This window comes from Pteropus vampyrus, unplaced genomic scaffold, assembly GCF_000151845.1.
Source record: "Pteropus vampyrus isolate Shadow unplaced genomic scaffold, Pvam_2.0 Scaffold77, whole genome shotgun sequence".
Classification (NCBI taxonomy): Eukaryota; Metazoa; Chordata; class Mammalia; order Chiroptera; family Pteropodidae; genus Pteropus; species Pteropus vampyrus.
In genome coordinates, this window is record NW_011888858.1 from 5,653,257 (window position 1) to 5,666,064 (window position 12,808).

General features: G+C 37.0%; 1 protein-coding gene and 1 pseudogene across 1 annotated transcript in view; one reads left to right on the top strand and one right to left on the bottom strand.

Annotated features, from left to right (window-relative positions):
- Positions 1-17: 17 nt before the first annotated feature.
- The window catches only part of SPATA18 (spermatogenesis associated 18), a 29,559-nt gene continuing 16,768 nt past the window's right edge, over positions 18-12,808 (bottom strand). The window contains exons 6-12 of the mRNA XM_023532132.1: positions 12,777-12,800; positions 11,147-11,305; positions 10,079-10,254; positions 6,111-6,234; positions 4,172-4,255; positions 1,714-1,759; positions 18-1,425 (exon numbers count right to left, since the gene is read on the bottom strand). Of these exons, the coding sequence (XP_023387900.1) occupies positions 1,418-1,425; positions 1,714-1,759; positions 4,172-4,255; positions 6,111-6,234; positions 10,079-10,254; positions 11,147-11,305; positions 12,777-12,800 (621 nt within the window). The 3' untranslated portion in view covers positions 18-1,417. The remainder of the gene's footprint in view (positions 1,426-1,713; positions 1,760-4,171; positions 4,256-6,110; positions 6,235-10,078; positions 10,255-11,146; positions 11,306-12,776; positions 12,801-12,808) is intronic.
- On the top strand, positions 8,829-8,947 carry LOC111741386 (annotated as a pseudogene).

Here is a 12,808-nt window from a genome sequence, read left to right on the forward strand (position 1 = left end):
CAAATGAAGGTGATGACCAAATCAGAAACGGAGCTACCTGGACACCAAGTTCTCCTTATAGCACATTGCATTGCCTCAATGTGGCGACAACACAAATACACAGAGGGAGAAAAATGACCTTCACACTTCAAAATAAGTTAGTGACCTGTTGACCCAAGGGGCAGAGACTGAGATGGTCTCTCCCTCATCTTTATCTTCCATCACAAGGGACAAAATGCTTTAGAGAAGTTTGGGATTTTTTCACCTGCAAAGCCTTGGGTGCCAGTTATGGCGCTAAGCTGGTACAAACGGAGCTGTGGCCAATTTAGAGTTTCTCTCTCAAAGGCGCGCAGCGAAAGTCCCTTTGGCAAGGCTTGTTTTAAGGCTGGCTTTAAAGTAAAAAAAATATAATAATAAATAAGCAGAAAAACTATTACTTATCTTGAGAAAGCCACATTCCATTATTATCTTGAACTTTCAACAGTACTTCACAGGGAAGAAATCGAGGGATGTATGTTCAATTTAAAATCAATAAATGGTGCTTTAGGCCTTGAATTTAAGTATTTTAGTCAGATAGAGCTCTTAGGATGTCTGAATTTGTAAACAACTAGGTGGAATAGGTAAAGAGCATTTCCCATGTAGCTTTTATATTCAACATGTACATTAAAACCATCTGAAATCTTCCCAGGAGATAAACACAAGGTAATCAACATTTATCTCAAAGCTGGCTTCTCTCCAAATCACTGCTTTGCATTTAGAGTAAAGCAAGAAAATTCTCTCAAGTAAGTAAGTAGCTTTGACACACGGCACTCAACTAAACCAAACTGAGTACTCAATGTAGAAAAAGAGAAGCACGACAATGAACTACAGTGTGTTAAATCATCATCATCATCATCATCTACTTTAGCCTGAAGTCACTGCTACCACTATGCTTTCCCCACTCTGAGATTAGAGACGTCTTCCAAACTTTAAAAGGAAATTAAAACACCAATATTATTTTCAAGTTAAAGCTAATACCAGCAATGATAATTATGATCAATTCATAAACTAAAATGACTCCTCTTGTCTTTTGGACTCAGAATGGTACAGGTTTTCCATTTTTGTTCCTATAGTTGCTATAAAAGGGCCTAGTACTTGAGCATGAAAAACCTGAACCTGTCTAATAAACTCTGCTTCAAATGAATATGATCCTAAACACCTAGGCAATCGTTTTTATCAAATTAATGGAATCTGTATCTATAAAATAAAATAAAATGCAATATATCTGAAGTTACAAATGCACTAAGCCAAAACATTTAACTCTCTGTGTGGAGTGATACACAGAATTGCCTTTTCACATTATCTTAAGTGAGGTCTGAGGCGACACTCAGGTAGATGGAGGCACTGGGGAGGCTGGCTGTTGCAGATGTTCTGTGGCAAAGGAACACGTCTGGTGGTTTTAAAATCCTAGGAAGAAAAATAAACAGTTCATTATTATAGTCATTTTCTCAGAATTTCTTTTGGGAGGACCTAAATGAAAGTAGGGTAGTTAATCTAGGTTTACATCAATAAACACCTCTCAATTCTAAGCTCCTTCTACATCAGTCAGGTAGCATCCACCCAGAAATGGAAGGTGTGAGGTGGAGGTAAAAGATGTTCCCTAGGAGGCAAAACATTCATTTTGCTGCACAATGCTGAGTACTAAAAAGAGCATTAAAAAGCAGAAAACTGTTCCATCTAAACCATCTCACTTACTTGGCAATCCACATCTTATTGGAGAAGGGCTCCGGCTTCGAGATATCTAGAAAATATAAAAGTGTCATGTGAATTACACAGCAGATGGAGCTCAGTGAATGAATCCTTTTGACGTTTTTTTTTTTTTTTACAAAACCAGCTAAATGTTGCTCTGAGACACTTTAGAACTAGGATTTTTCCCCACCTAAAGCTTAGCATTGCAATTCCTTTTTTACTTCCCGAAGTAAATGAGCACTCGATTTAATTTCAATTACATTATTAATTAAAAGCTGGGCTCAGTGGCCCAGTTTGTGTTGCTTTTGTTGTTGTTTAATGGTTACTAAAGACTTTGAGATTGGATGCAGAGTGGTCATATCACATTCAAAGCTTTCCAGAAAATTATATGATCTAATTAAAGCTAAAATGATCAAATACTGTCTGTCAGATCCTTTCTATGAATTTTCTAATGTGTCCAAAATACTGCCATATTCAGGAGGGTCATTAGGCAGCCAGAAAAAAAAAAGTCATTTTTCAAATCTCACCTTCACTTTCACTAAGCAAAAGCTACCACCTATACCCACAAACCTGTTGCAACTGAGAAATAACTGACTACAAGCATCATTCTTGCTCTGAGCTTTTAAACACTTTAGATACATAGACGCTAACAAAGACAGAAGCTGTTTTGAATGTGAGACCTCGAATAAGCCAAAAAACCAGACTAACGAAAAATATTCGTATTTTATTTTGCAGGTGTGCCAGTCTTATAAGGAGACAGTGGTAGAAAGGGACAATTTGGGCAGCAGTTTCACCTTTGAGAATATATTTTATTCTCATCTAAAGTTTAAATTAATTTGTTTTTCCTGGGCTCAAAGTGGGAAAGAGAGAGGAGGTGGTTCAAACACGTGTAGGGGTTTATGACAGAGGGACAGTGCTCATTAACAACCTTCTAGTGAGCATCCAGGTGAAATATTTGCCATGGCTGTAAGCACAATGGATGTCTAAATTACTCTTTCTGCTGATATGTCACTTCCTCTTAAAATGAGAATTATGATTCTTCCAGTATAAAACTCAAGATTTCCTTTTTTTCAGTCCACTAAATGTACTACCATTTTATTTTTATGTATTAATACTTATTCATGAATAAGGACAATTAAGTTATATTAAAATCTCCAAGAGCAAAAAAAAAAAAAACAGATACATGATTTTTCCTTTCTCAGGCCATTTCCTTCATCTGGATTTTCCTCTCTAATTTCCCAGCTCATTGAAATTCTGCCAGATCAAATCCAACTCCTGCATGAACCCCCTCACTGCCAAATCCAGAAGGATTTTCTACCTCCTCTATGCCTCTTTGTGCCTCTTTTGTAGACTGTATAATATATCACATTCAGTTACTTTGCTTAAATCATATTAAATTTCTTATTTTGAAACCCATTCAGGGAAGAGACCATATTTTAGTCATTTTTGTGTCCCGCCCCATCCCCATTCCCTTCACCCCCCCATCCCCCCACCCCGCCTCACCCCCGCAAAATTTAGCATCTAGATACAGGAAAAAAAACATTTGATAAAGGAGCATGCTGGAGTACCAATAGATGCTCACTAAACTCAGTAAGAAAGGTGGGTGTTGTTAACTGCAGGAGTTTGTTTTTGTTTTTGTTTTTTGCTTTTGCTGAGGGGGTTTTGGAAGTTTTAGGCTAAAGCTGCATTGCTACAGGTAATGTCAGAGAAGTGGGGTGTTGCCAGTCATGGCTCACCTTCTCCACCACTCTCCCTAAAACGGGGTTGAACAAATATTTTTAAATTTTTTATTGGAAGGAACAGCATATTGTTAGCCTATCTGGTGTTCACTTGTCTTGGTTGAGCCCTGTATTCAAAAGGCATTGACTAAATATTATTTGTTGCGTAAATGAACAATAATTATTCAGAAAAATATTTTTAGTTTTCAGAGATGTTTTCACTATTCTTTTGTGTTTGACAGAATATTAGTAATCCTCCAAAGAACTAATATGCAAAGAGACTAATCTTATTCTTCCTACTTTGAAGTTGGGAGGGAAATTAATGCCTGCAATGCCCTTTATACAATATTGAAATCCAGACCATTTGAGCAATTTCTCCAAATCATACAGTAAATTCCAGAGGAAGCAGGGACCTGTGCCGAGATCATTTGACTAAGGAAGGTGTCCCATTATCTATTCAGAAGACTAACTGATACCTAATACCCCATTTTCATTCAAAGACAAAAACAAAACTATGAAATAAGTTAAGTCTATTAGTCTTTCAACTAAGTCAGAAAAAAACTACCTCTACTTCCTTCTTTCTAGAATGATAAATTCTTCAGCTCAACGTAGTATATCATTCTGGGGTGATTACAACAAGTTCTCTTTCTACCGATAGACTTATAATCACCTCTTTTACAGGCAACTGTTGGAGAAAAAAATGTTAACTATAGGATGATTTTGTGTAAAAATAATTAGATATGTACCGTGCTTAAACCAATATGGCTACGAGGGTAGATGGGACTTAAACTCCTGCTTCGACATCGACTTACAGATCGCACCGAATTCCACTAAAAAGAGAAAGAAAAATAGTCAACAGTTTGTGAACACTCACATCACTTAAAACAATAGGCCTATCCCACAGATCAGGAGGTTTTGCTGATGCGATTACACTTGTGCCTTACTGGTCATCAGCATGAGGTACGCTCCTTTCATTTCCTATAGCCATTCCATTATTTGACAATAACTTTGAAATAGTTCTCAAAAAAAAAAAAAAAAAATCCCACAGTGAACTTTGGTACATAACTCATGGGTGCTAATAGGATTTTGTTTTAATGAAGAAGTTGTTAGAAATTACATTAAGGTTCCAAATGCTGGAGAATGTAAGCTCCCTGTGGGCAGGGATTCGTGTCTGTTTTGTTCACTGCTGAATCCTCAGCACCTATACAGTGTTTGGGTCATAAATAACTACTGACTAAATAACTATTGTTGAATAAAATGAACTAATGAATGAGTGACTGAGTGAATCACCACTGCTGCCTATCTACTCTCTAACTAAATTAATGAAGAAGAAGAAAATTATATCCACTATAATGAGATTTCATTAGTAAGGCCTTCTTTAAAACATCCCTTCATTCAACCCTTTCCTTTTCCAAGTTCTTCCTTTTAGGGTATTCTCATTTTGTTTTAGGAGCTTAAGCTTGGGCAGATGTTGGTGATATGCTTGATAGGAGAGAAGGAAATTAAAAGGCAATTGCTATTTGATGTAGAACATAAGACTAGTAGCTATTTCCTCTCTCTTCCAAACTGTACTGCAGACAATCTACAAAAAGTGTTTCTTAATAGAGGGTAATTATTGTAGGGTCAAGCAGCATGTTTTATGAGCTCATTCATTGTAGAACATGAGTAGTTGTCAGATCAACACAACCCAATTTCTATGGGCTCAACTTTCATAGCACAAAATATTTTATTGATACAATTAGCTAAGGGGGGGGGGCGTTTAAGTTGCAACAACGCTTTTTGTTGCAACTTAAACAGCCCCCTGTAGCTAATTGTATTAAATTCTTTTAAAAGACACTACTCCCTTTCTCCACTAAGTGGGAGAAAAGCTGCCCTGAAGAACATCCCTATTCTCCAGTTGGAAGAGAACAGGAACTGAGAGCACCCAGATGGAGGCTTTGCTGTGGACTGAGGAGCTAGCTTCGCTTCAGAATTTACTTAATTCTTTCTCGGAATGGCAGTGTAAAAACTCCATAATGTTCACTGTACAGAATATTCAAGCACCTGGGGCCACCAACCCAACACGCAATCCCCATCACAACACACACGCTCACACACTTGCAGATCTCAGACTCTATTTTGAAGGCTGCCCAGTTATTTAACATGTTCAAATATTTACAACTAATGTAAAATTGATCATCTCCTCTCTTCCCCACCTCCTCTGCCCTCTTTCTCTCCAACCCTCCCCACTCTACGCATCATACTAAGGAGAGAAAAATGAGGCACATCCATCGTTTCCCAAAATGGAGAATTGTCAGTAAAATTTTGGCAACTGTTTCCTGAAAGTTAATCGATCACTTTTAAATGCTTAGAGTTACACCGGGTCTCCAATAAGATGATTTTAAAGGCTTTCTGCTTATAATAGCATAATATTTCTAAGATAGAAGAGACGAATATGACTAATTCCATCTTAGAAATAAATAAAGCAATAGGCAAAGAAATTACTGCCAGGATATTAAGAGGAATCAGAGACAAATCAAAGAAAAAACGGATTCTTTCCCAGCCAGTCCCTTTCCTCTCCTTTGTATGAAATTTATCAAACAACTCTTTATGAACTTCTTTTATAGAATCTCTGGGTTTATAAATGTTCTCGAACTTGTGAATCAAACACTTGGGATGAATTGTCACTATGCAAGGCCACCGTACAAAAGCCCCTCTCTTGGTGACAGCTTCTCCTTTCATAATGACAGTGTCATTCTCCATGAGAGCAGGCCATACATGATAGAAGACCAAGGGAGCAGTGTAATCGGAGTCATAGCTGCGACGGTACCTATTTTGAACACACAAAAGGAGAAAGAGAAGTTAAGCAATTATGTAGCATAATTGGGCAAGGGGACATCAGTGTAAATTTTCATTTTGATTATGCTTAGATCGAGATAAATATGGATCCCGATACTGTTATTAAAGAGATGGCTGTGGGCTCTTAGAAAAGGAACCAGTGATAACAGGGACCCAGCATGGACTCACTAAGAATAAGTCATGTCAGACTAATCTTGTCCTTCTCTTCTCAGGATTACAAGAGTTGCAGTCCAGGGAAATGCTAGAGACTATGTAAGTCCCACAGGCTTCCTAAAAGATTTCTCACGCTATGGTTGCGGACAAAATAAGAGAAGTATAAGTGAGTGATTAACTTAAGTAGGGCGGGTTGGAAACTAGTTGAATTATCATCTCCAAAGAGGGGTAAATAATAGGTCAATGAGAACGTGAATAAAGGTGCAAAGTGCTCCCTCTCCATCCTGTGATAAATGAACATATTCAGCAATGGTTTGCATGAAATACAGAAAAATCATTCAAAGATGAGGAGTGTGGAGTGCCAGGAAAAAAAAAAAACAGATGATGGTACCAAAAAGAACAGCTCAATCAGTGGGAACAATAAGCTGATTCTAATAAGATACAATGTAATGTGGATACCTACGCAGTTCTGCAATTGAGTCTAAAAAGCATTTAATTGCACAGGTAGAAGTGACAAATGGCTTAATCACAGAACAAGTGGAAATATAATAACGATTTCAGTTGAACTCAAAACGAGTGAACAGTGTTATATGACTGAAAAAAAAAAGAAAAACTACTACACATTAGCTGAATTAATAGAGAATAAGAATGGAAAGCATGTTGGTCCCACTAGACTGGTCAGTTCAAACCAGGGGACTACATTCCATGTGGACACTTTCTTAAAAAGGAATGCTCAGAAGAGCACAGAGCACAGGCCAAGGAAACCAATCTATTTGTCAGGAAGTCTCAACTCCATTCATATGGAAAAATCCTAAAGCCTGTGAGGCCAGGAGGAGGAGAATTTAAATAATTGCTTTTAAATGTGTGATAGGCTGCCCAAGTAAATAAGTAAGTAAGTAAGTAAGTAAGTAAGTAAGTAAGTAAGTAAATAAATAAATAAATAAATAAATAAATAAATAAAGTGGATTAGACTTGTTCCATGAAGTCTTAGAAGTAGAACCAAATCCAATCATTACTAGAAACTCTAGTTCCACTCAATAGCCAACCAGGAGTACAGGCCACAGAGTGTTCCCAAAAGGCTGTATGTTCCCTCTGCATGTAAGCAGGCCTGCCAGAGATCTGCAGATTCCATAAACTAAAATGGGTGAATATTTCCGAGTGGGATCATGCATCCTCTAAAGGAAAAGGAATGAAAAAGAGGGTGGGGAGGAACACAGACATTATGTTCTGTAAAAGAATCAGAAAGATCCAGTTGCAGTGTAATGTTCTAATATTCAGCTCTTCTGTGAGTGGACGCACGCCGGGAGCAGGAATCTGAAAGAAACTAGAAACAGGCAATGGCAGGAAAATATGACATGCTATAAGGTAATCAGAAATGCCATCACTGTGATTTTCATAAGCAAAAGAAAGGTATATGGTCGCCATCATCAATAAACTTGTAGGTATATGGGGTGGCCACCAACCCGTAACTCTACAACCTGAACAAAGACCTAGAGCTGACATTTCCTGAGTGCGCACTGTAAGCCAGAGAGCGTCCTTGTGTACTTTATCTGAATGATCTCCATGAACTTTCTATAGCCCTAGGAAACAGGTATTATTATTTCCCCCATCTGACAGAGAAGAAACAAAAGGATGGAAAAATTAAGTAACCTGCTCAAGATGTACAGCTAATTAGTGGTAGAACCAGAACTAGAATCCCAGTAGCCTGATACCAGAGCCTCTGTTCTTAAACTAGCTTGGCCTCCTCCAGGATAATCTCTAACTATATCATAAGACCTCATAAAATTTCAATAAAATGTTTAGTAAATTAATTTAACGTCTTCTAATTTATAAAGAAAACATTCACCAGGTAAAAGTTGGTAGAAATCTAATGGCCATAGATAAAATAGTCTAGAGCACTCATTCCCAAATGTTAGTATGCATAAGGAATGCCTGCTGCTTGCTAAATTACAGATCCTTCAGCCCCACCTAAGATATACTGCATGAAATGTCATGGAGTATGATCCAGAAATCTGCATGTTTAACAAATACCTTGAATAATTCTAATGCAGGCGACCCATACGCCATACTCTGAAAAAGCTGACCTAAATAATGCAATGAGAACCAATAAAAGAAAAAAATGTTTTTGATTAAAAAATGGGCAGAGAATCTGAATAGACATTTTTCCGAAAGACATACAGATGGCCAACGGGTACATAAAAAGGTGCTTAACATTACTTAATTTGCAGTGAAATGCAAATTAAAACTACAATGAGATATCGCCTCACACCTGTTAGCACAGCCAGCACAAAAAATAACAAGAGTTGGTGAGGATGTGAAAAAAAGGAAACCCTTGTGCACTGTTGATAGGACTGTAAATTGGTGCAACCACTACGGAAAACAGTCTGAAGGTTCCTCAAAAAATTAAAAATAGTCTACGGCCATGCTACCCTGAACAGGCCTGATCCCATCTGATCTCGGAAGCTAAGCAGGGTCAGGCCTGGTTAATACTTGGATGGGAGACCACCTAGGAAAACCAGGTACTATAGGTGTAAAAATTAAATTAAAAAAATAATAAGGGATTGTAAACTGACAAGGTCCTTGCAATCTGTGAAGTCAACCAAGGGTTGCCTCACCTAAAAAATAGACAATAAAAAAATAGAATTAAAAATAGAACTACCATATGATCCAGCAATTCCACTTCTGGATATTTATCTGAAGAAAACAAAAGCACTAATCTTGAAAAGATATATAACACTCCTATGTTCACTGCAGCATTATTTACAATAGCCAAGATATGGAAACAACCTAATCTCATATATATGTGATGGAATATTATTTAGCCACACAAAATAATGAAATCTTGTCATTTATGACAACATGGATGGACCTAGAGGGTATTATGCTAACAGATATCAGTCAGAGAAATATGAATACCGTATGATCTCACTTATATATGAAATCTAAAAGAACAAACAAAAACAAAGCTCATAAATATAGAGAACAGACTGGTGGTTGCCAGAGGTGGAGATGGGCGAAATGGGTTAAGGAGGTCAAAAGGTACAAACTTCCAGCTATAAAATAAATAAATCAAGGATGTATCATACAGCATGGTGACTATAGTTAATAATACCGTATAGCATATTTAAAAGTTGCTGAGAGTAGATGAGATCTTAAAAGTTCTCATCACAAGAAAAAAAGTTTTTGTAAATATGTATGATAACAGATGTTAACTAGATTTTCTGCGGTAAACATTTCACAATATATACAGATATCAGACTATTATGTTATATACCTGAAACTAATATAATGTTATATGTTGATGATACCTCAAAAAGAAAAAAAAGTTAAACAATAAGAAGTAAAACAGGTTCGTATTTATATAGCACCTTTCTTTTAAAATATTCCAGACAGGCTCCAGGTACTTATTAGTTCTCCCCAAGGCCAATATGTTCCATGGAAATCCTATCGTCCCCTCTGAATCACACTTGATTGAGAAGGAAAATAATCCCAGAAGAGGGCCCTGCCCTATGGTACAGAGAAGTATATGGCAGGGCCTGGAAACCAGGTAGTGTCTGTTGATTTCCCCACCCAGAGTTCTTTTTCCTAAATTGTTTCCAGGAAATACAGACAAGGTCACTTATTTATAAAGAATCCTGTAGCTTCTGTCCTATGTCTCTTACTTGCAATCATTAAAAATTTCTCCATCGGCCCCAAATGCAATATCTAAGGGTGGCTCTAAAGTCTGCATTGCAAAGGCAATGCAACATATCTCCTGGATGAAGTTGTTGAGGAGGCAAAAGTCAACTTCCGGAGGGAATGAAATCTTGGGATTGACATTCATGGCTCGGATCACATCCTGAAAAAAAAAAGATGGCATCGCCTTGTTACCAACCTGTGACAAGAAACTCTGACAATCCTAAGGACCTTATGACTCATGAGAGATAAAAAAAAATTTAAAAAGCACACGAGTAAAAACAAGTTAAAGTAGAGAAGGAGCATGTGCGCTAAAACGAGAAAGCCTCATTGATAAGGAAGGAGGAAGGATGGCAGTACAAATGACATAATAAAGGTCTCAAGAGAGTCTCAAAAAACAAAAAGGAATAAAGAAAGAAAACCCTTAGTAACTTTTATTTATTCTTTCCTTATTATTTTTTTTAATTCTGAGCAAGTTATATGATGTGCCAACACAGAACTCTGACTCGTTCATAATCTATAATAATAACAATTATAATAGCTTGGTTTTTTTTTTTTTTTTTGAGAGTTTACTTAGTGCCAGTCTTGTGCTAAGCAAATCATCCTTTTTCTTTCATTTAATCCTTTCAAGGTCATAGGTCATGACTTTATGGGGTCATGACCATTGTTGCTCCCACTTAAGGATTATGAAATTAAAGCATAGCTCTAGAGGTTTAGTAAATGTGAAGGTCAAACAGCTGGTAAGCCAGGATGCAAATCCATACCTATCTTTCCCCAAATCATTGCTCTTAAGCACTATGATAGTCTATCTTCCAATCTTAAGAGCCCATTTAAAGAGCAGAACTATAAAGCTCAGAATATTTTTCCCCATAAAATGTCTAAGAAACAGCCAGTAAAGACTGGTTATACAAAGTAAATTGGATGTTGCTCATTTCTGCTCTCCTGTTACATAGAAGCGATACTAAGCACTGAATGGATTTCTGAGTTATTAGTATTCAGAGTAAACATGAATATAGCAACAGCAAATCAGCTCCAATAAGAGACCCAACACTTACGTTTACACTGCTTTGGGAATCATATAGATCAAGATGACAAATGATATAATCTGAGACAGCATCCTCAAAGTCATTGGACCCCACATAAGATGGTGACAACGATTTCCTCACACGGATCTTGAAATGTCTGAATGCCATTTTGGCTACATGGAATGCCTCCTGCACGTAAAAATTGCAGCAAATTTATTTGGTGAGAGGAGGGGGTCAAAGAGGTCCAAAGCAAGGAATGAAGAAAGAATGCCTACCAAAAATTCAACATCATATGGGTCTCCTAATAACTAAACACAGTTGGTCAAAACTATTTTCAATCTGGGAGAATATACATATCTCAATTTTAAAAAGTACATTAATATATATACTACTATCCACATTCACTATATTTCCAGACAGTGGACCATCGTTCTGGTGATCCTGAGTGCAAGAAGCAGACAGTACAGAGGTTCAAGGAAATAAATCATCTATGGTTACATAAATACTTGAAAGGTGTTAGTTGTTGCTATGATCCTATAGTAAAATCATGTTACTGGTCAAAGAGTATGAGAAAATTATCAATCTAGTGTTTATGTTAAACATAGATGCATATCAAGTGTCTGGCATGTTTTCTGGCATATAATAGTTCAAGAAATATTTATTAAATGACTGTTACGTTGTCGGCACTGGGAAAACTTAGTTATGCATGAAAGACATGGCTTCTATGTTCACAAAACTTTAACCAATTCACTAAGTGATTCTTAATTATATAAACCAAGGATTGGCAAACTTTTTCTGCAAAGAGTTGGATAGCATATATTTTAGGCTTTGCAGGTCACATACTGTCTTTGTCACATATTTTTTTAATACCTTTTAAAAATGTAAAACTCTTCTTAAAATCTTAGCTTTCAGGTGGTATTTCTCTTAGAAATATGGGCCAGGGCCAGATATGGCCCACAGGTCCTTGTTTGCTAACCCTTGATATAAATGAATACATGATAAAGTTCAGTAGATTCCAATAATTCTTCTCTCATAACATTGTTCTGTTCTGTTTTTTAATATTTAACTGTTCTCATAATGAACTCAGTATCTTAATATGGTAACCCAAGGAACAAATGCATTTGTTTTGGGAATTAAGGATTATATATGAGCACTTTTTAATCTGCCATACTCAAGTAGCTGATATGTTAGCAGCTTTAGTAACTACTCTTCGTTGAATAAACGGAAGAGTTAACACAATTATAGCCTTCTAATTTGCTAAGAATGGGAGGAAATCCATCAAATGATAGCCATTAGCAATAATATATCTCCTGGTGTACCTATGCCCATTTAGAAGACTCGATGCAAATCAATTTAGCATATACCCATTTGAGATAGTCCAACAGTTACGACTACTTCAACAAATGTCTGGTCAGTATCGGTATTAATAAATATGAATAGTTACTGATTGTGAAAAATGATTCATCCTAAATACTTGCAATGGAAGGAAGGAAGAAAGGAAGAAGGGAGAAAGGAAATCCCACCCTATTGCAGGGACCTCAGGATCTACCAGGATCTTTTTAAGATCCTGGATCTTTTTAGTCTGTACTGTTCACTTTACCAAAAATTGTCTCCCTGCTACACCCAAGGCCCTCCGGAGCGCAGCCTCAGCGTCACATACCACTGTGGCGATGTAGATGATCCGCTGCACGG